Source organism: Aotus nancymaae, unplaced genomic scaffold, assembly GCF_030222135.1.
Source record: "Aotus nancymaae isolate 86718 unplaced genomic scaffold, 86718_ANA_hifiasm-v0.15.2.pri h1tg000011l, whole genome shotgun sequence".
In the NCBI taxonomy this organism is placed as follows: domain Eukaryota; kingdom Metazoa; phylum Chordata; class Mammalia; order Primates; family Aotidae; genus Aotus; species Aotus nancymaae.
The window spans coordinates 10,877,434-10,905,133 of NW_026988422.1; the positions used below are offsets into that span (position 1 = coordinate 10,877,434).

A 27,700-nucleotide genomic window follows, 5' to 3' on the forward strand; every position below is an offset into this window, starting at 1 on the left:
AAAAAAAAAAAATTAGTAGGACGTGGTAGTGGGTGCCTGTAATCCCAGCTACTGGTGACGGCTGAGGCAGGAAAATTGCTTGAACCCAGCAGGTGGAGGTTGCAATGAGCCAAGTTCATGTGCCTGCACTCCAGCGTGGGCAACAAAGCAAGACTCTCTCTCAAAAAAAAAAAAAAAAAAACCCTCCAATTATATATTTTTCTCTTTTTTTTCATGAGTAGAATCTCTTAATCATTTTTTTAAATAATCTGCTTGAATCAACATCCAAATGAGATCTTTGATAATTAAAATGTGCCTTAAGTTTTTCTTTAATATGCAAGTTATTGCCATCTGTTTTTATTTATTTATTTTATGGAGACAGAGTCTCACTATGTTGCACAGGCTGGGCTTGAACTCCTAGGCTCAAGCAATCCTCCTGCCTCAGCCTCCTGAGTAGCTGGGATTACAGGCACATGCCACCGTACTGGCTTCCACTTCTTACTTCTTACAATTTGTTGTTGTTGTTATTGTCAAAAGAATTGGCCGGTCGTGGTGGCTCACGCCTGTAATCCCAGCACTTTGGGAGCCCGAGGTGGGTGGATCACAAGGTCAAGAGATTGAGACCATCCTGGTCAACATGGTGAAACCCCATCTCTACTAAAAATACAAAAATTAGCTGGGCATGGTGGCGCGTGCCTCTAGTCCCAGCTACTTAGGAGGCTGAGGCAGGAGAATTGCCTGAACCCAGGAGGCAAAGGTTGCGGTGAGCCAAGTCACGCCATTGCACTCCAGCCTGGGTAACAAGAGCGAAACTCCATCTCAAAAATAAATAAATAAATAAATAAATAAAAATAATAATAATAAAAAAGAATTGTGTGAATTTCCTATAGTTTCCTATTTAAATTTTCACAGTTTTACTTGTTCTACCCTTTAGTTTGCTCTCCTAGCTTCTGTTGCCCAGGCTGGAGTACAGTGGTGCGATCACAGCTCACTGCAGCCTCTACCTGCTGGGCTCAAGAAATCCTCCCACCTCAGCCTCCTGAGTAGCCGTGGCTACAGGCATGTGCCACCACACCAGTTTAAATTAATTTTGTTGTAGAGACGGGGTCTCACTATGTTGTCCAAGCTGGTCTTGAATTCCTGGGCTCAAGCAGTCTCCCACGTATGTCTCCCAAAGTGCTAGGATTATAGGTGTGAGCCACCACACCAAGCCTGCTATTTTAAGGTTTATTTTTATTTATTTATTTTTGAGACGGAGTCTTGCTCTGTTGCCCAGACTGCAGTGCAGTGGCACAATTTCGGCTCACTGCAACCTCTGCCTCCTGGGTTAAACGATTCTCTTGCCTCAGCCTCCTGAGTAGCTAGAATTACAGGCGCGCGCCACCATGCCCAACCAATTTTTTATATTTTTAGTGGAGATAGGAGTTTCACTATTTTGGCCAGGACCTTTTGAACTCCCGGCCTCAGGTGATCCACCCACCTCGGCCTCCCAAAGTGCTGGGATTACAGGCATGAGCCATCACGCCTGGCCAGTTTGTTTGTTTGTTTGAGGAGTTTTGTTCTTGTTGCCCAGGCTGGAGTGCCATGGTGCAATCTCAGCTCACCGTAACCTCCACCTCCCAGGTTCAAGCAATTCTCCTGCCTCAGCCTCCCGAGTAGCTGGGACTACAGGTGCTTGCCACCATGCCCAGCTAATTTTTGTATTTTTAGTAGAGACGGGGTTTCACCATTTTGACCAGGATGGTCTCGCTCTTTTGACCTCGTGATCCAACTGCCTCGGCCTCCCAAAGTGCTCGGATTACTGGCGTAAGTCACCGCGCCTGGCCTTTTTTTTAATTTTTTTATTTGAGACGGAGTCTCTCTCTGTCACCTAGGCAGTATAGTGGCGTGATCTCAGCTCACTGCAACTTCCGCCTCCTGAGTTCAAGTGATCTTCTTACCTCAGCCTCCCAAGTAGCTAGGACTACCGTCGTGTGCCATCACACTGGGCACCTGGCTAGTTTTTGTATTTTTAATAGAGACAGGTCCTCTCCATGTTGGCCAGGCTGGTCTTGAACTCCTGATCTCAAGAGATCCGCCCGCCTCAGCCTCCCAAAGTGCTGGGATTACAGGCGGGAGCCACCATGCTGACTTGAAACAGGAATTTGAGGGAAGAGCAGAACGTAGAGTTCTTCACCTTTACATTCTAGCTAGACCTGCATGAGTTCTGGAATGCTGAGGAATTCTTGTCCAGTCTGTGTACCTCTTTAGAACCCTTCTTGGTGTTATAAACCCCCTGATGTATTGTGGTCCTCCTTTGTCATCTACCATAGAGATAAACAAGACTTCTTTCAATCTCTAGCTCTGATATCTACAGAAATACTGGGGGTAGAGTCATGTGACACAAACCATTACCTCTTTGATTTCCAAACTAACCTTTTTTTTCTCCTTTGAGATAAAATTTAGAGCGAAATACAGATGTTGAATGTACACTGTTACAAGCTTTTAAAAAAGAGTAGTCAATTCCCCAATCAAGACAGAAAATATTTCTATCTCCAGAAAAATTCCTCTGGGGCCCTTCCAGTCAGTTCTCATTACTTCTGCCCTTTGGAAAACCCGTTTTACTTTTTATCACCAAGATCGGTGGTTCTTACACTCTTCTGCAGGACTTTTAAAAACACACTGTTCAGGGCCGGGCGCGGTGGCTCACGCCTGTAATCCCAGCACTTTGGGAGGCTGAGGCGGGTGGATCACAAGGTCAAGAGATTGAGACCATCCTGGTCAACATGGTGAAACCCCGTCTCTACTAAAAATACAAAAAATTAGCTGGGCATGGTGGTATGCGCCTGTAATCCCAGCTACTCAGCAGGCTGAGGCAGGAGAATTGCCAACCCAGGAGGCGGAGGTTGCGGTGAGCCGAGATCGCGCCATTGCACTCCAGCCTGGGTAACAAGAGCGAAACTCCGTCTCAAAAAAAAAAAAAAAAAAAAAAAAAAACACTGTTCAACCCCACCTGTGTCACTCAGTAGGTCCGAGATAAAATAATTTTCATTTCAGCCGGGCGTGGTGGCTCACGCCTGTAATTCCAGCACTTTGGGAGGTTAAAGGGGGTTGATCATGAGGTCAGGAGTTTCACACCAGCCAGACCAGTATGGTGAAACCCCGTCTCTACTAAAAATACAAAAATGAGCCAAGCATGATGGCACGCACCTGTGGTCCCAGCTACTTGGGGGAGGCTGAGGCAGAATTGCTTGAACCCAGGAGGTGGCGCTTGCAGTGAATTTGCATTTCAAAGTTTCAGGCTAATATGGATGCTCCCGGTTTGGGGACTAAAGGAGAATCACTGTCATATTTTATGGAAAACTTAACTTTTTTTTTGAGACCAAGTTTCAGTATTTTTGCCCAGGCTGGAGTGCTATGGCCCAATCTTGGGCTCACTGCAAACTCCGCCTCCCAGATTCAAGCGATTCTCCTGCCTCAGCCTCCCAAGTAGCTGGGATTACAGGTGTGTGCCACACTTGGCTAATTTTCTATTTTTAGTAGAGACAGGATTTCACCATGTTGGCCAGGCAGGTCTCAACCTCAAACCTCAAGTGATCCACCCACCTCAGCCATCCAAAGTGCTGGGATTATTGGCATGAGCCACCGTACTCCATCAACTTTATTGTCCTCTTGTTAATTACCTTTCTTCCTGGATTCTTTCTGAGGGTCTTGCTCTGTTGTCCAGGCTGAAAGGCAGTGGTGACATCATGGCTCACTGCACCTCTGTAGCCTCCTGAGTAGCTGGGACTACAGGCCACAGGCCACCACAGCTGGCTAATTTTTGTATTTTGGTGAAAGGTTTTCAACACGCTGCCCAGGCTGGTCTTGAACTCCTGGGTTCAAGTCACCTGCCAGCCTGTCTCCCATGTTGGGATTACAGGCGTGAGCCCCCACCCTGGCCTCTGTCACTCTTCACATATGGCTATGTCTAAGTAACTGTCATCCGAAGCAAGATGTACTCACTTAATCAGCCTGAGACAACAGGTATAATCAGGACTGATTGCTTCCTCATGATTAGATTCACATTCTTTTTGGCAATGATACTGTGCACTTCCTATTGTTGATGGGAAAAGACATTTCAGTTTGTAACATTCCTGGTGGTGCTAAGTTGGAATACTTGGTTAAGGTGGCTGTCACCAAATTCCAATTTTTATGTCCATAAACCTCATCATGTGAAAATGTAGAAATTTTATTTCTACCCAGCAATGGGTTCAGAAGCCCTGACCAATATTTTCCCTTGGGAGCTGCCATGTCCCTTTGGAGCCAAGAAAAATTTGGAGGGCTGGCTCCAGGTTTTCCACACCACATACAATGTGGGAACAGACCTATTTGTGCAAATGTTACCCTTACATCCAGATGGGAAATTAAGATTATAAACCTCTTCTCAGCTCCCCGCAAAACAAGGTATCATACCATGTCGTGCCTCTGCCAAGGAACCTATGAGACACAGAATTTATAGCTCCAGCAGTCTTCCTCTTTGTATTCTGGGAGTATGGGAGGGAAACAGAGAGTGGGGGACTGAACGTGGTGATAGGAACTTTGGGGAGGCTTGTGGAAATGAGGGTGATTTAGAGAGTATGTAACTTTAAGGGCATCCTTCCCAGGGCAGGAAGGATGAGTAAATAAACGGTCTTACTGGTAGAATGCAATTAAGCAAAGGAAATTTCCAAATTAATAGAAAGGAAACAGAATAGAAACTTGGCCCATCCAGGCCAGGCGTGGTGGCTCATGCCTGTAATCCAAGCACTTTGGAGGCCAAGGCAGGCGGATCACCTGAGGTCAGGAGTTCAAGACCAGCCTGACCAACATGGTGAAACCCCATCTTTATTTAAAAAATAAAAATAAAAATAAAAAAGAAACTTGATCCATCCAAAGAAAGCAGGGGAGAAGTTTTAAAAAGGGAACAAAATTAAAACGAACAATACACATAGTATTAAGAAAAAACATCTGTTATTTATTACACTGAACAACTCTGACCACCAGAGATGAATAGGGGGCGGGAGAGAAGAACATTTTGCTTCTCAATAAACTCTCCTTCCTTGTTTTAACATTTTTGAGGATTCTTTCCCAACCTATTACATCTATATTATAATGGTTACAAATTTTCCAACTCTGCCACTCCTTCCAGTGCATTATTTTTATTATCTTCATTAAAGATGGAAAAAAAAACAGATCCCTACTTGTAGTAACAAAACAATGTTGGAAACTGTCATTAAATCAGGACAAGTGAAAAACAGATCTGTTCCCAGACTCACAGGATTATAAATTTAAGAAGTACACACACACAAAAATAAAAATTATACTCAATAAGATACATTAAATATGTACAGCTTTTTGTATGTCAATTACACCTAAGTAAGTAGTTTTAAAAAAAGTATGATCCAACCCACACCACCAACTAATAAAGAAAAAACAAATGAGTAATGCAAAAGAAAAATCACGTTTCGGTTTACTCCTACTTTAAGAACACTAACAATAATTTGCATGCAGTGAATAGGGTTCCCTAAATACAACAGATGAATTATGTTCTATACATATTTATTTATGGAGAATTGGTTAATAAACACATTTTAAGTTCAATATATTATGTATTTCTGAGTGGGGAAGCAATCTTAAACACTTTAAACACCAGAAATATACAAAATTTTAAGTGAAATAATACAAAGTGCCTTGTGTTTTGATTCTGTAGTCACACCATAAAAATCTCAGATTAAGAGAACTCTGAAAAACATTGTTTTGAACACTAAGAATCATGTTTTGGGGGAGGGAGAGAATTAGCAACCTTTCTTTCCCTTAAAATACTTTTTATGAAATGTTTTATGAAATTGCAATTGGAATGAAGCAGCTCCTAAAGCCGTCAGTGTCCAGAGGAGGAAAAATTGAGCACAGGAGCAAACTACTGTTTTATTCAACTCCTTCCAATGCTCAGCTGAAGAAGTTCTCACTTAAAAGAGCTGCTGAAAGCAGGCACAGTGGCTCATGCGCGTAATCCCAGCACTTTGGGAGGCTGAGGTAGGTGGCTCACTCAAGGCCAGGAGTTTGAAACCAGCCTGGCCAACAAGGTGAAACCCCGTCTCTACTAAAAATAAAAAAATAGCTGGGTATGGCGGCAGGCGCCTGTAACCCCAGCTACCCGGGAGGCTGAGGCAGGAGAATCACTTGAGCCCAGGAGGCGGAGTTTGTACCGAACTGAGATCGCACCACTGCACACCAGCCTGGACAACAGAGCAAGATACTGCTCAACAAAAAAAAATAAAACAGAACAAAACAAAACAGCTGCTGAAGTCTTCTCTATTTTAGAAAGGTAGTATGAATAAGTTTTTCTACATATTAACCACAATTTATGGTAATTTGTGAAATGTTTTTCCATTTTTAAATGCAAGAGTCTATCTTATCTCTACTCACAAAGCAACAGGCACTGCTAGGGGTCTTAGACTAAGATCTGCCACCCCAGCAATCTGCATGGTCCGTGAGCAGGTACGGAGAGGATCAAGTTCACCTGCCAGCAGCACCACGGAATCCGACTCTCCAGCCTTTCTGCCATTAATTACCATAGATACTGCCTTTTTCCTGATATTCTATTCCCATTGGAGGCTTTTTATTAAGACCTTGTTCCTATAAAACAAATTAAATGTTTGTTTTTAAAAAGATAAGAATCAAGACATATCAAGCTTCATCCTGGAAAATAGCCCAGAACCCCACTGCTGGAATGCTGCTGAAATTGCCCTTACGCCTTTAGGATCATAGGTAAGCAAGCCTGTGACCATGTCATTAAAGAATGATGACCATCAGCCAAGTTATCACACCTCTGTAATTTGTTCCCTGACTTATGCAAGCCATGGGCACGAGGGCTTGGAGTGGCTCTTCTCATCCCTTTCACAAAAACCCAAGTATGTCATTAAAGAACTAACCAAAGTGACCTCAGTTCTATTCAGCTGCTTGGCATAGAGAGATTATCAAAATACAGCAAAAAGCAGGATATCCCAAAGAAGCAAAAACCACACATTCACACACTTCTTCCTGTGGGAGACGGTCTCGCTATATTTCCTAGGCTGAGAAATTAACTGATTCCCCCTTTCCATCTGGTCAGTTCTTCCCTTAACTTAAGGAACCTCTTCTTTTGATATGTCATGCTATTCCAGGTGCTTATATGCCCACCATCCCTATTAGACTGTAGAGTACTTAAAGAGGTTTTTTGCTAGTCATTATTTCGGTGTAGGACATATACTCTGAATATAGTAATTATACAATGTTTGTTGTTGCCAGAATTCTGTGTCTCAGGGTAGGAGCATTAAACCCTGATACATAAATACTTTCTTTTTCCTGGGATAAACTTGAGTAATAATTTTGTTGAAACGCTCTACTGACAATTTGAGCTTGAAATACGTGGCTATTTAAGATTAATGCATATCTTATCTTGACTTTCTGCAGTTGAAAAATCAGGCACCCACTCTTAGTTTGTAGAAAAGCACCAGGTAATTACCTGTGAACACATTTGGGGCACAACATATTGTCTTCAAGGTGCGGGGGTGGAAAACTGGAGGCAGGAAGCAGGAAGAGCGCACTCACTCTCCCTTCTTGCTTTTCTGGAACCCAGGCTTGACCAGCATGGAACTGCAGGTGCACCCAACCATCTGCGTCTGCAGGGAGACTTTTCCCATGGACCACACACCACCTGACACCTGGCAAAACAAAGACAGACAGGTACCCACACACCAGGATGACATACTCACCTAAGACTGCATTATGGCCCATCACCCTTGATTCCTTCTTAACTGCCAGCTCCAAGATATGAACCCTGAAATCCTAACTTAACCTTTATGCTATCCTGTTCTTTTAGAAAAGCATACAAGACAGTTCCTGTTAAAACTTCATCTAGTTGGAAGCAATATAGTCGTAGGTGGACAGACGGTATTAAGACTAACCCAGAGTGTCTAGAAAGGGCTTCATGAAATAAGCTCAGGGGTCTCAACTCTTAACACACATTGGATTAAGCTAAGCAGTTTACTGTCTTCTTTTCTTGTATTTCCTGTAATTCTTACAACATATGAGGTAGGTATTACTAACTCATTTTACAATGAAAAAAACTGTCCGGGCACGGTGGCGCCTGTAGTTCCGGCTACTTGGGAGGCTGAGGCTGGTGGATCGCTTGAGTCTAGGAGTTCTGGGCTGTAGTGCGCTATGCTGATTGGGTGTTCTCCCGGGGACCACCAGGTTGCCTAAGGAGGGGTGAACCCGCTCAGGTCGGAAACAGAGCAGGTTAAAACTCCTGTGCTGATCAGTAACAGTAGTGCGATCGCGCCTGTGAATAGCCACTGCACTCCAGCCTGGGCAACATGGCGAGACCTTATTTCTTTAAAAAAAAAAAAAAAAAAGAAAGAAAGAAAAGGAAAGGAAAAAAATTGGAAAATACTTAAATAACTTATTAATGCAATTCTGGGGTTCAGCAGCAGGAATCCATTTAAATTAAAGATCTTGTCTTTAATTTAAATTGCTTAAAGGGGGGGAAAAAGAAAAACCCAGACTGTTATCCTCTTCTGATGCCATTAATAATTTAGAGCAGTGGTTCTCCAACTGTGGTCCCCAGACCAGCATCTTTAGTATTGCTTGGGAAATTGTTAGAACTCTCAGGTTCTGCCCTAGACCTAAAACAGAAACTCTGTGGGCAGGGTCCAGGAATCAGCGACCCTTCATGAGTTTTTCATATACCCTAAAATGTATCAAGCATTAATATCTACTAAGCTTATTTCCCCACTGGACCAGAATGAGCTTTTCATGATGGGCTTACCACTGGCTTCTTGTGGAGATTCCACTGCCTCTGGCGTCCTTGCCCTGGCTGAAATTCTTGCCCAGGAGGCCAGCACAGCCTCTGGGGCAGAAGTTGTCACCACAACTGTATCAAGTCCCTCAAGAGCAGTGGGCCCTTCCAGAGCAGGCAGCCCCTCCGCAGGGGGAAGGGCCACTTGAGGAGGCTGTGTCCCAGAACTCTGCAGGCACGCTTTGCCTTTTTCCACCTTTAATTTATTTTGCAATGACTTCCGGATTTTGGCCTCTTTGGCTGTGCTAGGGAAATCCTACAGAAAGGGTTAAATAAAGATAATAATAAAGGGTAAAGCTCTACCAAAAATGGCCTCAGGGTTAACGAGGTGTGGATCAAATACAGTTTCACTTAGACAGGACTAGGTTCAAGAGATCTATTGTACAACTTGATGACTATAGATAGGTAATCTTGAAAATTGCTCAGTTAGGCTGGGTGCAGTGGCTCAGGCTTGTAATTCCAGCACTTTGGGAGGCCAAGGCAGGCGGATCATGAGGTCAGCAGTTCAAGCCCAGCCTGGCCAGGATGATGAAACCCTGTCTCTTATACAAAAAGTATCCGGCGTGGTGGTGGGTGCCTGTAATCCCAGCTACTGGGGAAGCTGAGGCAGAGAATTGCTTCAACCCAGGAGGCAGAGGTTGCAGTGAGCCAAGATCATGCCACTGCACTCCAGCCTGGGCAACAGAGCAAGACTCTGTCTCAAAAAAAAAAAAAACATTGCTGAGATGATTTTGAGTATTTTCACCACAAAAATAAACATGTAAAGTGATGTATTAATTAGCTTGTTAGCCATTCCAGAATGTATACATATTTCAAAACCATATGCTGTAATGAAAAAAATAAACAATTTTTTTCAATTAAAAAAATTTATGTGATGCCCTGCCTTTTTTTTTTTGAGACAGAGTTTCACTTGTTGCCCCAGCTGGAGTGCAGTGGCACGATCTCGGCTTAAAGCAACCTCTGCCTCCCAGGTTCAGGACATTCTCCTGCCTCAGCCTCCCGAATAGCTGGGATTACATGCATGCTCCACCACACCCCGCTAATATTTCTATTTTTTTTTTAAAGATGGGGTTTCACCATGTTGGCCAGGGTGGTCTTTAACTTCTAACCTCAGGCAATCTGCAAACCTTGGCTTCCCAAAATGCTGGGATTACAGGCGTGTAATCCCAGCCTAATATCTGTATTTTTAGTAGAGACAGGGTTGCACCATGTGGACCAGACTGGGCTGCCTCATTTTTATTACTCTTTGCAGATTTGGTGAAAAGTAGGAGGGTTGGGAAATACTGTTCTTTCTTAGAACTAGGGGTGGAGGGACAAAGGGAGGCTAAGACAGTTCCTTTACTCACTTTTGAGGTTACAACAAGTAATTAGGATAAGCACTGAAACGTCCATCCTTAAAAAAGTTACCTTTTGGTTTGGGTAGGCAAAGGCACACAAGCGCTTATATGCATCCAGTTTCTAGGACAATAGAAAACTGCATTAGTAAGACAAGTAAGACTCCTACCCCTTCCTCCCAGCAGCACCGTCCCCGGTCTAGGGCCTCACCTGGCCTCTGGTGCTCAGCTTTAATTGCTGACACCAGGCCCGCACGATGTCCCGGTGAATCAGATTAACAGGTGGCAGTTTAGAGGGTAAGGGAGGGATTGGTATCTTCTTCTGAGGTCTGGGGTTATCAGAGTCTGCCTTCTTCTTAGGGCAGAGCACTGAAGGAGAATGGAATAAAGTTAGTAGTAATTAACTTGTGGCTTTTCAGAATTTCACAAGTAAAATCACTTTTAGTTACGAATAGTTCAATTCCTCTCAAACCTAGGACTTACCGCTTCTAGATCCAGTTTTAATTCCTAAATCTCCCCACTACTCAGGTACACTTGCGCCTTTGTGAGCCCCCTAATCCACAGAATCCAGGTGGTGGCACCGGAGAGGGCACTTCCATCCCAGGGGAGTTACCGCTGTCTTAGACTTGAGATCATAAATACTCAGTGGTGTCCCCTTCCCGCAGAGCAAAATCAACACCTGGCCATGCTATGCAGGCAACCACTAATACCCAATTCTGCCAGCTCCCCCAGTCAGGGCAGCACTCTGATCTCATTGCAGGCATGCCTCCTTAGCCGTCCTGTGTTTTTGTTCATCCAGCTTCTGCACCTCACACACAATGTCTTCATTCAGTAAAGATTTCTGGCCAGGCATGGTGGCTCACGCCTGTAATCCCAGCACTTTGGAGGGCCAAGGCAAACAGATCACTTGAGGCCAGGCGTTTGCAACCAGCCTGGCCAGTATGGTGAAATCTCATCTCTACTAAAAATACAAAAATCAGCCAGATGTGGTGGCACACGCCTGCAATCCCAGCTACTTGGGAGGCTGAGGCAGGAGCATCACTTGAACTGGGAGGCAGAGGCTGCAGGGAGCTGCGATCATGTTGACAGAGCGACACCCTATCTGTGTCTCAAAAAAAAGACTTCCAGAGTTCTCAGGTACTAAAAAAAAAAAAAAAAAAAAAAAAGACTTCCAAATCACACCTCCAGGACAGACACATCCTGAAACGACACTAACAGTTACTAGGGTTTACTAGGTATATATCACTTCTCAGGCGTAGTGTAAGCGCTTCACCTAATTATTCTATGTCAATTTTCACACTCCAACCCCACCCCTGAATAAAGGTAGGTACTGTCCTAACTTACTTTTAGGATAGTAAGTTCGGTTTCAAGAATGAGTTTCAAACTTATAGTTGTCTGTTCCCAAATCATTGCACATGGAAATACTTAACTCCCAGTAGCAAGTGAAGGAAAAAATGATCAACAGAACCAAATATGCCGTGGAAGTCTGAAGACAGGAAGCGATCAGTGAGAGCAAAGGTGACCAAAAGATCCCTTCAGGGAGGTGCAGTTTCAGGCAGGTTTCCAAGAAGCGTAGGATTTGCACAATAGATGGTGGAAATTTCTTCCCTGGTTTTTCCTTTTCTTTCAGAAAAATTCTTCAGGCTTCCAAGACTTGAGAAAGTGGGATTTGAGGATTTGTAGACCTCTTACCTTTGTCACTTTTGACAGACACTTTTCCTTTGGTTACCCCCTTTGCTGATGTTCCCGGCAAAGCAATCGTGTTTGGTTGATTAGAAGCCTGCTGATCCTCTTCCCTCGCCTTCTCTGTGGAGGTCCCCTGGGGAACAGAGGAGCTGATCAGTCATTCCTCTAGTGTCCAAACCACACACACACTACCTGCCTCAAGATAACTCACTTCTAAGGCACCAAGACAGTCCTGCACTCCTCTGGCAGTGTGGATTCTCCTATGGGTATCCTCTTAATACTCAGTTTCATTTACAAGACTGGGAAGCAATGATGGAAAAAATGGGAAGCCAGTCTGAAAGCACATGAAAACACAGATAAAAACAAGAATAGAAGAAAACAGGATCTGCCTTGCGGGAAGAAGTGCTTAGGTAGGCCAGGAGTGGTGGCTCAGGCCTGTAATCCCAGTGCTTAGGAGGCCAGGGCAGGAGGATCGCTTGAGTCCAGTAATTGGAGACCAGCCTGAGCAACAAAGTGAAACCTTGCCTCTACAAAAAGGAAACAAAATTAGCTGAGCATGGTGGTGCATGCCTGTAGTCCCAGCTATTCAAGTAGGAGGATTGCTTGAGCCAGGAAGGCCTGGGTGACAGAATGAGTCTCTTAGAAAAACAACCAAAAAACAAAAGCCCTTCCCTCACCTACTATATTTTATCATCTCTTATCTGGAATAATTTTTTTCTCCCAGTCCTTCATTCTTGACCCCTTCCAAATAAATTATTTTCTAACACTGTTGGCAGAGTGACACTATGAAAACTTTACATCCTTTCAGCGGTTTATCGCTCTTAGAATAAAAATAACTGTCTTTGACTGGGTGCAGTGGCTCATGCCTGCAATCCCAGCACTTTGGGAGGCCAAGGCGGGTGGATCACAAGGTTAGACTTGCGAGACCAGCCTGACCAACATAGTGAAACCCCATCGCTACTAAAAATACAAAAATTAGCCGGGCATGGTGGCAGGCACCTGTAATCCCAGCTACTCGGGAGGCTGAGACAGGAGAATTACTTGAACCCGGAGACAGAGGTTGCAGTGAGCCCAGATCGCGTCATTGCACTCCAGCCTGGGAGACAGAGAGTGACTCCTTCTCAACAAAAAAATAAAACAACAATAAAAATTAGCTGGGCATGGTGCTGTGCGCCTGTAATCCCAGCTAATCGATAGGCTGAGTCAGGAGAATCCCTTGAACCCGGGAGGCAGAGTGAGCCGAGATCAGCCACTGCACTCCAGCGTGGGTGACAGAAGGAAACTCGTCTCATTAAAAAAAAAAAAAAAAAAAAAAATGTTTAGGCCGGGTGCGGTGGCTTAAAGTTGTAATCCCAGCACTTTGGGAGGCCGAAAGGGGCAGATCACGAGGTCAGGAGTTAGAAACCAGCCTGACCAACAAGGTAAAACCGCATCTCTAACAAAAATACAAAAAAAAACCAGTCGGGTGGTCCAAGCTAAAACTAGTCGGTAATCCTAGCTACTGAGGAGGCTGAGGCAGGAGAACTGCTTGAACCCGAGAGGCGAAGGTTGCAGTCAGTCGAGATCACGCCACTGCACTCTAGCCTGAAAGACAGAGCGGAGACTCCGTCTCTAAAATAAAAAATATATATATAATCTAAAACTTCCCCTAAATCTAAATCTTTTTCTTCACTTTTAGGGTGGATTACTGCACAAATTAACATTTGTATGGCATTTTTACATCTCTATAGCAGGTCTACATTTGGATTTGAAATTTACATTTGCATTAACCCTTACAAGAAGTACTCGCTTTGGACCTCACAAAGACTTAAAACAGAGTTAAAAATGACCCGGTTCAAGTAAAGAGGCTCAAATATGGCCGTTCAGTGCCTGTGTAACACGTCTCAAAGGCTCTCTTCCTTCAGTTTCTGTCTGCACGGCTGTTAATGTCTGGCTCCGGTTACTCCCAAGTCCTAAGGACACTGGGAAAAGGAAAATTCATACCCAGCACCTTTGGTTTAGGATCTGTGTCCATCTAAAGGAAATTAAGGAGTTTCACTCATTTCCAACCTCAGCTCAATGACCTCTTCCTAAAATCTTCCCTCACCACCGTTTTTCTCCTGTAATCATTTCCCTCTAGCCCCGATATTCAGTTAATTCTTCTGACAGGACAAAGCACTTCTTCAAAACAGAAAACCCGGGCCGGGAGCAGCGGCGTGCGCCCAAAAGCACTTTGGAAGGCCGAGGCGGAAAGATCGCTTGAGCCTGGGAGGTCAAGGTTGCAGTGAGCTGTGATGGCACCACTGCACTCCAGCCTGGGAGACAAAGTGAGACCCTGTTCCAAAAACAAAAACCTGAAAACCTAATTTCTTTCTTTTTCCCTATCTTCTGACACCCTCAACCTCCTCAGCTAAACCTAGAAAACCTCATTTTTTACTCCAATATACCAGGTTGCAATCATGTTCTTTGGGTTTACTCCAAAAGAGTCAAGAGAAGAAAATTCGAAGTCACATTGTTTTCTCCTTACAAGAAAAATCCGGGCCGGGCGCGGTGGCTCACGCCTGTAATCTCAGCACTTGGGAAGGCCAAGGCAGATCACCTGAAGTCAGTTTGAGACCAGCCTGACCAACGTGGTGAAACTCCATCTCTACTAAAAATACAAAAATTAGCGGGGCGTGGTAGCGGGTGCCTGTAATCCCAGCTACTCAGGAGGCTGAGGCAGGAGAATCGCTTGAACCCGGGAGGCGGAGGTTGCAGTGAGCTGAGATCGGGCCACTGCACTCCAGCCTGGGCGACGGAGCAAGGCTCCATCTCAAACAATAATCATCATCATCATCATCATCATCAGGAGTGCTCAGGGAAGACACAAACACGAGGAGACAAAGACAGAAAACAAATTCACTAAAACTGTACTGACCTCCTTGCCTTTTACCTTCTCCATATTCGGACAGGAAGCGGAGCTTGGCCAGATGCTTCCAAAATGGCCCCTGGCCCAAGATTGTGGTTTGCAAAGTCTCCTCCCACTTCCTGCCTCTCAAAGACCCTTTTTCTCCCCACCTCTTCTTTTCTTCTCCCCTTCTGTTCCCTCCCCTACAATTTGCAAATGCTAAAATTGTATCCTTTCTTATTCATGAGGTGACTTTTGTATGGGTTGAATTACTAATACCATTCCTCGCCCTTTTCTGTGCACTTTTAATGTAATTATCCAAAGTATGGTTCCGGAGACCTTGGGAGGTTGAAGACTCCTTCAGAACAATTCCATGGGGCGGGGAAAAAAAACAGTTGCCAGAGACTTGAGCAGGATGTGGGAAGGGATTTAGTAATGAAACATGTGGAAACAGCAGACTTCAGGGGACCAGACTGGTGGCTTGAAGAAAGCTAAACAATTTTCTCCTACCAAATACATTACATTTCCTAAGCAAGTTACTCAACCAACTAGAACTCCAGGTTTCTCTAATACCCAGCATCTTTTTCATCTGCCAACGATCTAGTAATCATAGCTTTTAAAGTCTACAGAGTAGGACGGGCGTGGTGGCTCAAGCCTGTAATCCCAGCACTTTGGGAGGCCCGGGTGGGCGGATCACAAGGTGAAGAGATCGAGACCAATTTGGCCAACATGGTGAAACCCCATCTCTACTAAAAATACAAAAATTAGCTGGGCGTGGTGGCGCTCTCCAGTAATCTCAGCTACTCAAGACGCTGAGGCAGGCGAATCGTTTGAACCCAGGAGGCGGAGGTTGCAGTGAGCCGAGATCTTCCCATTGCACTCCATCCTGGCAACAGAGGGAGACTCCGTCTCAAAAAAAAAAAAGTCTATAGAGTATGTTATTTATTTATTGTGTGTGTGTTGGGGGTGCGGGGGGCGTCCTCTCTACTTTGGCCAGGCTGGTCTCGAACTCACCAGTGATTCTCCATCCTTCTCCTCCCAAAGTGTTGGCATTACAGGTGTGAGCCACCACTCCGAGCCCAAGTATTCTTTAGATCAGATTGTGAGTTTAAAACTCAGTCATGCCGGGCGTGGTGGCTCATGTCTGTAATCCCAGCACTGGGAGACTGAGGTGGGCGGATCACCTGAGGTCAGGAGTTCGAGACCAGCGTGGCCAACATGGTGAAACCCCATCTCTACTAAAAATACAAAAATTAGCCGGGCATGGTGGCAGGTTCCTGTAATCCCAGCCACTACAGAGGCTGAGGTAGGATCCCTTGAAACTGGGAGGCGGAGGTTGCAGTGAGCCGAGATCACGCCACTGCACTCCAGCCTGAGCAACAGAGCGAGACTGCCTCAAAAAAAATAAAATAGCTCAGTCATTATTGTCCCCCCGTTTTATATATGACAGAAGTTTATATAAAATTTTATTGGTAATTTTTCCTATCATAGCACAGTAAGTGAACTCCTAACCTACTGACTCCCAAAGAAGTTCAAGTTTTTCTCCTTAAAATAATTTGAAAAATCCTTCCACAGATCACTGCTCCCGGTCAAGTTGTCAGTATATGCGAAGTGAAGGAAGTAGCGACTGTGGGACTGAAACCCTCCCTTGTCAGGGTCCAAAGTCTCCTTTTTCCTTTGGTTGATTTTGTTGTGTTTTTTTCCCTACATCTCATTGTTTGTCCTAAAATGATAAATAAGAGATGATCTTTATCCAAATGATATTAGTAATCTGCTCGCAGGCTAGAAATACACAGACAGAGGACGTCAGTAAACGGAGCCAGGAATAGAGAAGGAAGTGCCCATTGTGGACTGGGCAACCCCCGAGGCGGCAAAGAGGAAACAAGGTGAGTTGAGGTTATCTGGGAGATCATATTAGGGCTTTGATTGAACAATTCTTTACCACAGCCTTTGATAACAACCAGTCAGACTTACTAGCTCAGGTTTGTGTATAATTGAATCATCTTTCTTTTCTCAGTGTAATCAAACGTGACATTCAGAATAACTGGGAGTTCTGGGCTGGGCATGGTGGCTCACTCCTGTATTCCCAGCACTTCCGGAGGCCGAGGTGGGTGGATCACTTGAATTCAGGAGTTTGAGACCAGCTGGCCGACAATGCAAAACCGCATCTCTACTAAAAACACAAAAATTAGCCGGGCTTGGTGCCACCTGCCTGTAATCCCAACTACTGAGGAGGCTGAGGCAGGAGAATCGCTTGAGCCTGAGAGGCGGAGATTGCAGTGAGTTGCAATGGCACCACTGCACTCCAGCCTGGGTGACAAAGCAACACTCCATCTCAAAACCAACACAAAAGCAGAATAATTGGAGTTCTGAATTAAATATGAACTGAAGCATTGAAACATCTAATTCTGGGCAAGGTACAAACTAATTTGTATATGAACAGTTACAGTGTATTTTGGGATTAATCATTTATAAATCCTTGGATCCACTACTATTTCTGGGAACACAATTCTAAAAGAATTGCACCAACCATTTAAAACATGTGGGTTAGCTGACATCCTATACATAAAACCGATTAGTACAATTTAATTTAAAATGTTGAGAAGTAACTGGAAATAATATTACTGAGCTCTAGAACTAGCAAAAAGCCAAATATGGGCTGCAGGAGTGGTGGCTCCTGCCTGTAATCTCAGCATTTAGAGGGGCTGAGGCAGAAGGATTGCTGGAACCCAGGTGTTTGAGACCAGCCCAGGCAATGTAGTGAAATCCTGTCTCTACAAAAAATAAAAAAAGAAATTAGCTGGGAGTGGTGGCATGTGCCTGTAATCCCAGCTACTTGGGAGGCTGAGGTAGGAGGATCACTTGAGCACAGGAATAGAGGCTGCAGTAAGCTGTGATCATGCCACTGCACCCCAGCCTGGGCAACAGAGTAAGACCCTGTCCCCTCTTCCCCTAAAATATCGAAAAAAAAGAAAAAGTCACATAGCTTTTTGGCAGGTTTGTTGGAGTTGTCATTTATAAGCAGATTAGGGCAGGAGGCAACTTATTTGTGCACTGGTTTCTCAAATGTAAAATAGGAATAACTGTAAGTTTATGTGTTTTCTGAGAAATAACTAATTTTGTGTATAAAATTTCCTACAAATATTTGGTAGTCAAAAGAAAGACTTTTTTTTTTAAAGATGGGGTCTCACCATGTTGGTCAGTCTGGTCTCAAACTCCCGACCTCAGGTGATCCACCCGCCTCGGCCTCCCAAAATGCTGGGATTACAGACGTGAGCCACTGCGCTCGGCCTAGAAAAACTTTATTGCTATATTTTTTTTAGACAGGGTTTCGCTCTTGTTGTCCAGGGTGGAGTGCAATGGCGTGATGTCGGCTCACCACAACCTCCACTTCCCTGGTTCAAACGATTCTCCTGCCTCAGCCTCCCGAGTAGCTAGGATTACAGGCATGTGCCACCACACCCGGCCAACTTTGTATTTTTAGTAGAGACAGGGTTTCTCCATGTTGGTCAGGCTGGTCTCAAACTCCTGACCTTAGGTGATCTGCCCGCCTCGGCCTCCCAAAGAGCTGGGATTTCAGGCGTGAGCCACCGCACCTGGCTGAGGGGTCTAGTGCTATTTTTAATGTTATAATTCCAGTGCCTACATTTCTATCTTGAGTTAAAAAAGTATTCGTAATTGAACCACTGCATCTCTCATTCACTTACTGAATAAAAATGTATTAAGTGCTTTTTTTTTTTTTTTGAGATGGAGTCTTTCTGTGTCACACAGGCTGGAGTGCAGTGGTTCAGTCTCAGCTCACTGCAACCTCCGCCTCCCGGGTTCAAGTGATTGTCCTGCCTGCCTCAGCCTCCTGAGTAGTTGGGATTACAGGCACACACCACCACACCCAGCTAATTTTTGTATTTTTAGTAGAGATGGGGTTTCACCATGTTGGTCAGGCTGGTCTTGAACTCCTGACCACATGATCTGCCTGCCTCAGCCTCCCAAAGTGCTGGGATTACAGGCGTGAGCCATTGCACCTGGCCCACATTCTTTCAACATATATTTTATTTATGTGTATCATCAAAACGTATGCAACTGTTCAATTATGACACTTGCAAAGCAGGAGAACTCCCTGTGTATGACAGCATGCAATAGGGGTTTTTATTTAGTTTTGATGTTTTTTATAGAGATGAGGTCTCACTGTTGCCCAGGCTGGTCTCGAATTCTTGGGCTTAAGTCAGCCTCCCTCCTTGGCCTCTCAAAGTGCTGGTATTATAGGCATGAGCCACCTTGCCCTGCCCTGCAACAGGTGTTTTGAAGTCAGAAAAGTATCAGATCTAAAGGAGGTGGGGAACTGAACTAACTGAATAGGGGAAGGGAAGGATGGGCCCTGGGGAGAAAGCGCAGGCTCCTGGGGCAGCTCAGCATGGTCAGGGACTGAAAGAAGAGCAGTGGGGCTGGAGCTCAGAGGAGGAGGAGGTAAGCGTGAGGTGAGCGGGATAGGTAGGCCTACTTATCTTTAGGTTGAGGACCACGGGAAGCTATTGAAATATTCAAGGTAGGGGTAAGGGTGGGCTGACTCTGATGAGCGTTTTGTAAAGACCTCTCAGCTTCTGCTGGGGTGCAGTGGCTCACACCTGTAATCCCAGCACTTTGACAGGCCGAGGTGGGCAGATCACAAGGTCAGGAGTTTGAGATCAGCCTGGCCGATATGGTAAAACCCCATTTCTACTAAAAATACAAAATATTAGCTGGGCATGGTGGCAGGCTCCTGTAGTCCCAGCTACTACAGGGGCTGAGGTAGGAGAATTGCTTGAACCCAGGAGGTGGAGACTGCAGTGAGCCGAGATTGTGCCATTGTATTCCAGCCTAGGCGACAGAGTGAGACTCAGTCTCAAAAAAAAAAAAAAAGACCTCTCAGCTTCAATGAGAAAAAAGTGGAGATGATTAGAGTTGCCACAAAAGGTGAGTTATGAGGCTACTGAGCAGTCTGGAGACTGAAGTGGGAGTATGGACTGTGGTTAAGAGCACAGACACCAAAGCCAGAACAGATGGACTGATTTTTAAATGTAAGGCTTTAGCAGCTAGCCAGACAGGATTTAAACCCCAGCCTCCCCTTCACTAGCTGTATGACCTGGGCAATAACTTTAGGTCTCTTTCTTTTCTCATCTGTAAAATGAGGGTGATGAAAATAATGGCCTTTACTCAGAGGATTGTGGCGTGTCTGGAGAAAATAGTGTCTGGCACAGCACACGTTGGATCAATGTTAGATGTTTCCAACAGAGTTGGAGAAGGGCGGGGCGTGGGGCTCATGCCAGTAATGCCAGCACTTTGGAAGGCAGGAGACTCGCTTGAGCTCAGGAGTTTGAGACCAGCCTGGGCTATGTAGTAAAACCCCATTTCTACCAAAAAACACAAAAAATTACCAAGTGTGGTGACGCACTGGTCTCAGCTACCCAAGAGGCTGAAGTAGAAGGATCACTTAAGCCTGAGAGATGAAGGTTGCAGTGAGCCAAGATCATGCCACTGCACTCTGGCCTGGGTGACAGAGTGAGACCCTGTTTCAAAAAAAGACAAAAATAAATAAATAAATAAAAGAGAGAGGGAGAGAGAGAGAGTTGGAGAAGAATGAATTTGAGACATGTGAGGGCATTCTGGATGGGTTTTCTATTTTGCCTTTTTTGTTTTTTAAGAGATCTCCCTCTATTTCCCAGGCTGGTCTCAGGTGAAACTCCTGGTCTCACGTGATCCTGCCTTAACCTCCCGAGTAGCTGGGACTAAAGGCCAGCACCCCTAAACTCAGCTTTTCCTTTTTCCTTTTCTTTTTCTTTTCTTTTTTTTTTTTTTTAGACGGAGTTTCGCTCTTGTTACCCAGGCTGGAGTGCAATGGCGCGATCTCGGCTCACCGCAACCTCCGCCTCCTGGGTTCAGGCAATTCTCCTGCCTCAGCCTCTTGAGTAGCTGGGATTACAGGCACGCGCCACCGTGCCCAGCTAATTTTTGTATTTTTAGTAGAGACGGGGTTTCACCATGTTGACCAGGATGGTCTTGATCTCTTGACCTCGTGATCCACCCGCCTCGGCCTCCCAAAGTGCTGGGATTACAGGCTTGAGCCACCGCGCCCGGCCTCCTTTTCTTTTTCTAAAAAAAGTTTTAATTGAATAAAATGAGCTGAATTAATGAGTCCTTTAGTTTACCTGAAGGCAGTAAGTCTTCCAAAGTCATTAATTTGTATCTACAGAAAACAAACCAGCAGTGTTTCATACATAAAACTGTTTCCTGTCTGATGGAATGGAGAGCCGGGGAAGGAGGTGTGGCTGTGAGGGAGGGAGCCCTTGTCGGTATCTCTCTGTGCATTCCAGAAGCACTGAGTCAAAAGCTGGATTTATTTAAAATCTATATATAGTTAAATTCATTTCTAGAATGATTTCCCAAAATTATAACAGTGCATGAAAATACCTATTTTCCCATATCCAAGAGTCTAGTATTTTAACAAGTACACTAGAACTTGACACACCTAATTTATTTATTTATTTATTTATTTATTATTATTTTTTTTAATTTTTTAGAGATGGGGTTTCACCATGTTGGCCAGGCTGGTCTTGAACTCCTGACCTCGTGATCCACCCATTTCGGCCTCCCAAAGTGCTGGGATTACAGGTGTGAGCCACCGCGCCCGGCCTTATTTATGTATTTTTAAGATGGGGTTTCACCATGATGGCCAGGCTGGTCTTGAACTCCTGACCTCAGGTGATCCACCCACCTCAGCCTCCCAAAGTGCTTGGATTACAGGCGTGAGCCACCGCGCCCGGCTCTGACACACCTAATTTATAATAATTCCACCTTGTATCAGATAATCCTATATCCATAGTGGATAATCATTGTTGTTTTAGTGGTTATTTTACTTTAGGAAACAGGGGAGTCAGTTAAAATTAAATGTAGGGAGTAAGGCAGACCATCAGGTTAGTTTATAACTTTTGTTTAAACAGGGAAATGTTGGAGGTAGATGATAGAGCCGGTATCATCAAAAACAACAAAAAAACCCAAACCTATTTGTTTATAAAGTTTCCTTCCCTCCCTCCATTCTTTCATATCTTATTTTTATTTTATTTCATATTTATTTATATATTGTTTTGAGAGGGAGTTTTGCTCTGTCGCTAGGCTGGAGTGCAATGGTGCAGTCTCGGCTCATTGCAATCTCTGCCTCCCAAGTTCAAACTATCTCCTGCCTCAGCCTTCTGAGTAGCTGGGAATCCAGGCAAGTGCCACCATGCCCAGCTAATTTTTTGTATTTTTAGTAGAGACAGGGGTTCATCATGTTGGCCACGCTGGTCTCGAACGTCTGACCTCAAGTGATCCACCTGCCTCGGCCTCACAAAGTGCAGGGATTATAGGCATGAGCCATCCACCGAGCATGGTCGTTATTAGGTTTTCACTTTCTGACGCTTTTCCTGTGCTGAATGCCAAAGTAATTCTGTGTCCTAGGACCATCATTAGCACAATGACATTTTGTATACATTAAAAAAGTATAACACTTTGGGGCAGACAAATTGCAAAAAGACTTAAACACAGCAATTAGAAAAAAGTTGCCACTTCCTCTAGGCTGATGCAGCTGAGTGAGGCCACAGGGCTTGGCAAATGGCTCATGAGCTTTTTTTAAGCTTAATTATTGTCCTTTCTCAAGTCGCCCTCTCAGAGACTACAATCTGTACAACCACTGGGGCAGCACTGTGTCCCTAGGTTTTTTGAGATGCAGTCTCACTCTGTTACCCAGGCTGGAGTGCAGTGGCGCAATCCTGACTCACTACAACCTCTGACTCCTGGGTTCAAGTGATTCTCCTGCCTCAGCCTCCTCCTGAGTAGCTGAGACTATAGCACATGCCACCACACCCAGCTGGTTTTTGTATTTTTAATAGAGACGGGGTTTCACCATGTTGGCCAGGCTGGTCTTGATCTCATGACTTCGTGATCCACCTGCCTCGGCCTCCCAAAGTGTTGGGATTACAGGTGTGACCCACTGCGCCTGGCCGTGTCCCTAGTTTATTTCAAGTTTGTTAAGTAGATTCAAATGCTTTTTTAAAAATCCGTTTTATTATTATTTTTAATTGACACATAGTAATTATACATATTTATGGGGTACAGTGTGATATTTTGATACATGTATACAACATGTAATGGTCAGATGAGGGTAATTACTATAGCATATCCACTGCCTCAAACATTTAGAATTTCTTTGTTTTTAGAGACAGAGTCTTGGTCTGTCACCCAGGCTAAAGAGCAATGGGATGATCATAGCTCACTGCAGCCTCAGATTCCTGGGCTCAAGTGATCCTCCCACCTCAGCCTCCCAAGTAGCTGGAACTATAGACACGCACCATCATACCCGGGTAATTTTTCAATTTTGTCGTGGAAATAGGTCTTACTATGTTGCCCAGGCAGGTCTCACACTCCCGGCCTCATACCATTCTCCTACCTCAGCCTCCCAAAGCGCTGGGATCATAGGAGTGAGTTACCACACCCAGCCCTTATCATTTATTTGGATAGCAAACATTCAAGATCCTCTATTTGGCCAGGTGCGCTGGCTCACACCTGTAATCCCAGCACTTTAGGGGGCCGAGGCTGACGAATCATGAGATCAAGAGATCATGACTATCCTGGCCAACATGGTGAAACCCCGTCTCTACTAAAAAATGAAAAAATTATGGTATGAAACGCCTAACCCATTAAAAAAAAAAAAAAAAGCAAAAATTAGCTGTGCGTGGTGGTACATGCCTGTAGTCCCACCTACTCCAGAGGCTGAGGCAGGAGAATCGCTTGAATCCAGGAGGCAGAGATTGCAGTGAGCCGAGATCGCATCACCGCACTCCAACCTGGCGACAGAATGAGACTCTGTCTCAAAAATAAATAAATAAATAAATAAATAAGTAAATAAATCCTCTCTTCTACCATATTTTAAAATATGTGATAAACTGTTGTTAATTCCAGTCACCCTGGCTCGGTGCTGTGGCTCTTGCCTGTCATCCTAGCACTTTGGGAGACTGAGGAGGGAGAATATGCTAGAACCCAGGAGTTTGAGACCAGCCTGGGCAAAATAGTGAGACCCGGAGTGCAAGGCTGCAATCACAGCTCACTGCAGCCCTGACCTCCTAGACTCAAGCTATCCTCCCACCTCAGCCTTCCAACTAGCTAGGACTGCAGGTGCATGCCCAGCTAATTTATTTGCCCATTTTTAATTGTAATTTTTTTCTCTTGAGTATTTGGGTCCTTGTACATTCTGGATATTAGTCCCTTTTTTGGATAAATTTTTGTTTGTTTCCTGTGCTTTTGAGATCCTACATAAAATCTGTGCCCAAACCAATGTCCTGAAGCAATCCTCTTATGTTTTCTTCGAGGAGTTTTTTAGTTTTGGGTCTTACATTTAAGCCTTTAATCTATTTAGAGTCTATTTTTATATAGGGTGAGAGATGGGGGTGTAGTTTCTTTCTACTGCATATGCATATCCAGTTTTTCCATCACCATTTATCACTGTCCTTTCCCCAGTGTGTGTTCTTGGCACCTTTGTCAAAAGCCACCTGGCGGGGGGTGGGGAGTTGGGGAGAGATAGCATGGGGAGAAATGCCAGATATAGGTGAAGGGGAGGAAGGCAGCAAATCACACTGCCACGTGTGTACCTATGCAACAATCTTGCATGTTCTTCACATATACCCCAAAACCTAAAATGCAATAAAAAAAAAAGCCACCTGGCTATAAATATGTGAATTTATTTCAAGGTTATCTATTCTGTTCTGTTGTTCTATGTCTCTTTTTATGCCAGACCATGCTGTTTTTGTTACTATAGCTTTCTTTTTATTTTTTCTGACAGAGTCTCGCTCTATCACCCAGGATGGGGCATAGTAGCGGGATCTCAGCTCACTGAGACTTTCACCTCCCAGGTTCCAATGGTTCTTCTGCCTCAGCCTCCCAAGTAGCTGGGATTACAGGTGCACACCACCATGCCCAGCTAATTTTTGTATTTCCAGTAGAGATGGGTTTTCACCATGTTGGCCACCCTGATGTTGAACTCCTGGCCTCAAGTGATCCACTCGCCTTAGCCTCCCAGAGTGCTGGGATTCCAGGCATGAGCCCCTGCACCCAGCCTACTATAGCTTTGTAGTATATTTTGTTGTTTTATTATTATTATTTTTTTGAGACAAAGTCTTGCTCTGTTGCTCAGCCTGGAGTGCAGTGGTGTGATCTTGGCTCACTGCAACCTCTGCCTCCTGGGTTCAAGTGATTCTCGCACCTCAGCCTCCTGAGTACTGGGACTTCAGGTGTGTGCCACCTTGCCCAGCTAATTTTTGTATTTTTAGTAGAGATGAGCTTTTGCCATGTTGGCCAGGCTGGTCTCGAACTCCTGACCTCAAGTGATCTCACCTCAGCTGAGATCCCATCACTACACTCCAACCTGGTGAGATTCCAAAGTGCTGGGATTATAGGTGTGACCCACCACACCCATCCTTGTATGTTGATTTTGTATCCCACAATTTATTCAATTTGTTTATCAGCTCTAAGAGGTTTTTCGTGGCATCTTTAGATTTTTCCAAATATAAGATCACTTCGAAATCTTATATGGTTGAAAATTACAATTGTGTAATTTCCTTATTCCTGATGGTTTCCCCTCTCATTTTCAAATGATCTTCATTTGACTGGGGCAATTCAACTTCCTCCTTTCCAATTTGGATGCCCTTTAATTTTTTCTCTTGCCTAATTGTTCTAGCTAGGATTTCCTTAAATGCTTTGAAGCCAAGATATATTACTGTATATTTATCAACACTCAAGGAGATTCATCACTGTTGGAGAAGACATTGATAAGTTTCCCAAAGTGTGTTTTTCACCAAGTCAACTAATAATGCCTATAGATTGATTAGTGTTGATTTCGTTTCTTTTTTTTTTTTTAAGCCAGAGTCTCACTCTTTCACCAGGCGCCAGACTGAAGTGCAGTGGCCCGATCTCAGCTCACTTCAACCTCTACCTCCCGGGTTCAAGCAATTCACCTGCCTCAGCCTCCTGAGTAGCTGGTACTACAGGCATGCACCACCACGCCTGGCTAATTTTTGTATTTTTGGTAGAGACGGGGTTTCACCATGTTGACCAGGATGGTCTCGATCTCTTGACCTTGTGATCCGCCCGCCTCAGCCTCCCAAAGTGCTGGGATTACAGGCTTGAGCCACCGTGCCCGGCTTTTTTTTTTTTTTTTTAAGACAGAGTCTCACTCTTTTGTCAGGCACCAGGCTGGAGTGCAGTGGCCCGATCTCAGCTCACTGCAACCTCTACCTCCTGGGTTCAAGCAATTCACCTGCCTCAGCCTCCTGAGTAGCTGGGATTACAGGCACATGCCACCACGCCCAGCTAATTTTTGTATTTTTAGTAGAGACGGGGTTTCACCATGTTGGCCAGGATGGTCTCGATCTCTTGACCTCGTGATTCGCCCGCCTTGGCCTCCCAAAGTGCTGGGATTATAGGCGTGAGCCACTGCGCCCGGCCTTAGTGTTGATTTCTTAAGTCATTCACTGGTATATAGCTGGGAAAGAGAGACAGCTGTGAGACTTCAGGCCCTAATGAACCGATTTCAGTTGAAAACAGGCTGGCTCTGAGCTAGTCTTTGTGATCATAAGAACTAACTGAAATATAATGACCTACTTTGAAGTAAAGGAAGAAGCCTACAAAATATAGGTAAGATGCAGTGATTGAGATCATTTTTTTCAGCTCCCACTGTCAGCATCCTTACTTCCTTCTCTTCATTACTCATCAAGTCCTGATGAGTCTACCTCCTAAATGTTTCTCAGGGCTGACTCTTCGTTTTCAATCTCTAGTACTATCTGCATTCAGGATCTCATTTCATCTCACTTGCATCACTGTGATAACTTACTTATTGATGCTTCTGTCTTCATCTGATCTCTCACCCCTTCCAAACCATCCTCCTCAAGAGCCTGGCTATGGAAGGCTGTTCTGTCCATCTCTAGGGGATGCAGCTCTAACGTGAATGGCACCCCTTGGAGTTCTTTCATTTCTTGCATCCCAACAACTCAGGGAATAGAAAACATGAGTAAATGAGGCTTTTTTACATGGATAGCCATCCCAAGGAATTTATGAGTGAGAGTTTCTAACAGCAGGCTAATTTAATTCTGCAGCATGTTTGCATTTCTGCTCAAAAGCCTTAACTCTTGTTAAATTCATTTTCCTGTGGCTTTAAATTTTACCCAGCTCTGAAATAAGGTGGCTTTTATGATAAGAATTGCTTTCCTCCTGAGCTTGAGGCACAGCCATGCATAGAACAGTAAGACTAACTTAAATGAGAATGATTACTAAATAACTGTGGCTTCAAAGAGAAGATAGGTAATAACACTTTGCATTCATACAAGCCTGCCTTTCATCTGAGTATCTCAAAGAAAAGCAAAATGTAGCTGATGCTGTGTTATGGTTGAAAATTACAACTGTGCAATTTCCTTATTCCTGTTTCCCCTCTCAAATATGATACTGAGTTAAAGCATCTCTAGAATCTAATGTGTATTGATTTTGAACACAGGCTTTTTCTCTCTTGTTTTCTACTCCTTTAACATCAACCCCAAGTTGCAAAGGCATCAATGAACCACATGCTTTTTTGATTTTGAAGCATTTGCTGTCATTGGAGAAAAATATAATGATAAAGGAGAGACAAAGTTCTTACTCGGCTGTTCTAAACTTACCGTGGAAAAATAAAGAGATGAAGTTAGAGACAGAATATTCTCTTCACCCCCAGAATCAATTCGATCCTGGTGCTAACAAACACTTCAAGAATGTACCAGATTCACTCTACTGAAACACAAGATTCGCAAGGTGTGCTTAGTGGTATAAATGGTAACTATTTCCATTAAGGCCCTGAATTACAATACTGTGAATGTTCTGAATATTGATAGATCTAGAAATCCCAGTAGTACATTGGTAGAGACCCTCTTTACACACTTCCTCTTGTGAGGTTGTAAACTTGTTTTC

The 27,700-nt window shown here is 44.3% G+C and overlaps 2 protein-coding genes across 2 annotated transcripts in view; one reads left to right on the forward strand and one right to left on the reverse strand.

The window, feature by feature from the left end:
• Positions 1-6,568: 6,568 nt before the first annotated feature.
• DPPA4 (developmental pluripotency associated 4) lies at positions 6,569-14,811 on the reverse strand. Its single transcript, XM_012460911.3, has 7 exons — positions 14,735-14,811; positions 11,845-11,971; positions 10,364-10,521; positions 10,226-10,276; positions 8,789-9,074; positions 7,484-7,682; positions 6,569-6,615 (listed from the first exon to the last, which is right to left on the reverse strand). The coding sequence occupies exons 1-7, from the start codon at positions 14,756-14,758 to the stop codon at positions 6,579-6,581; spliced, it is 882 nt and encodes a 293-aa protein (XP_012316334.1). The 5' UTR covers positions 14,759-14,811; the 3' UTR covers positions 6,569-6,578.
• Positions 14,812-19,072: 4,261 nt separating this feature from the next.
• The window catches only part of LOC105723042 (nucleoside diphosphate kinase 3-like), a 46,013-nt gene continuing 37,385 nt past the window's right edge, over positions 19,073-27,700 (forward strand). Inside the window, exon 1 of the mRNA XM_064374434.1 lies at positions 19,073-19,168. Within this exon, the coding sequence (XP_064230504.1) occupies positions 19,073-19,168 (96 nt within the window). The remainder of the gene's footprint in view (positions 19,169-27,700) is intronic.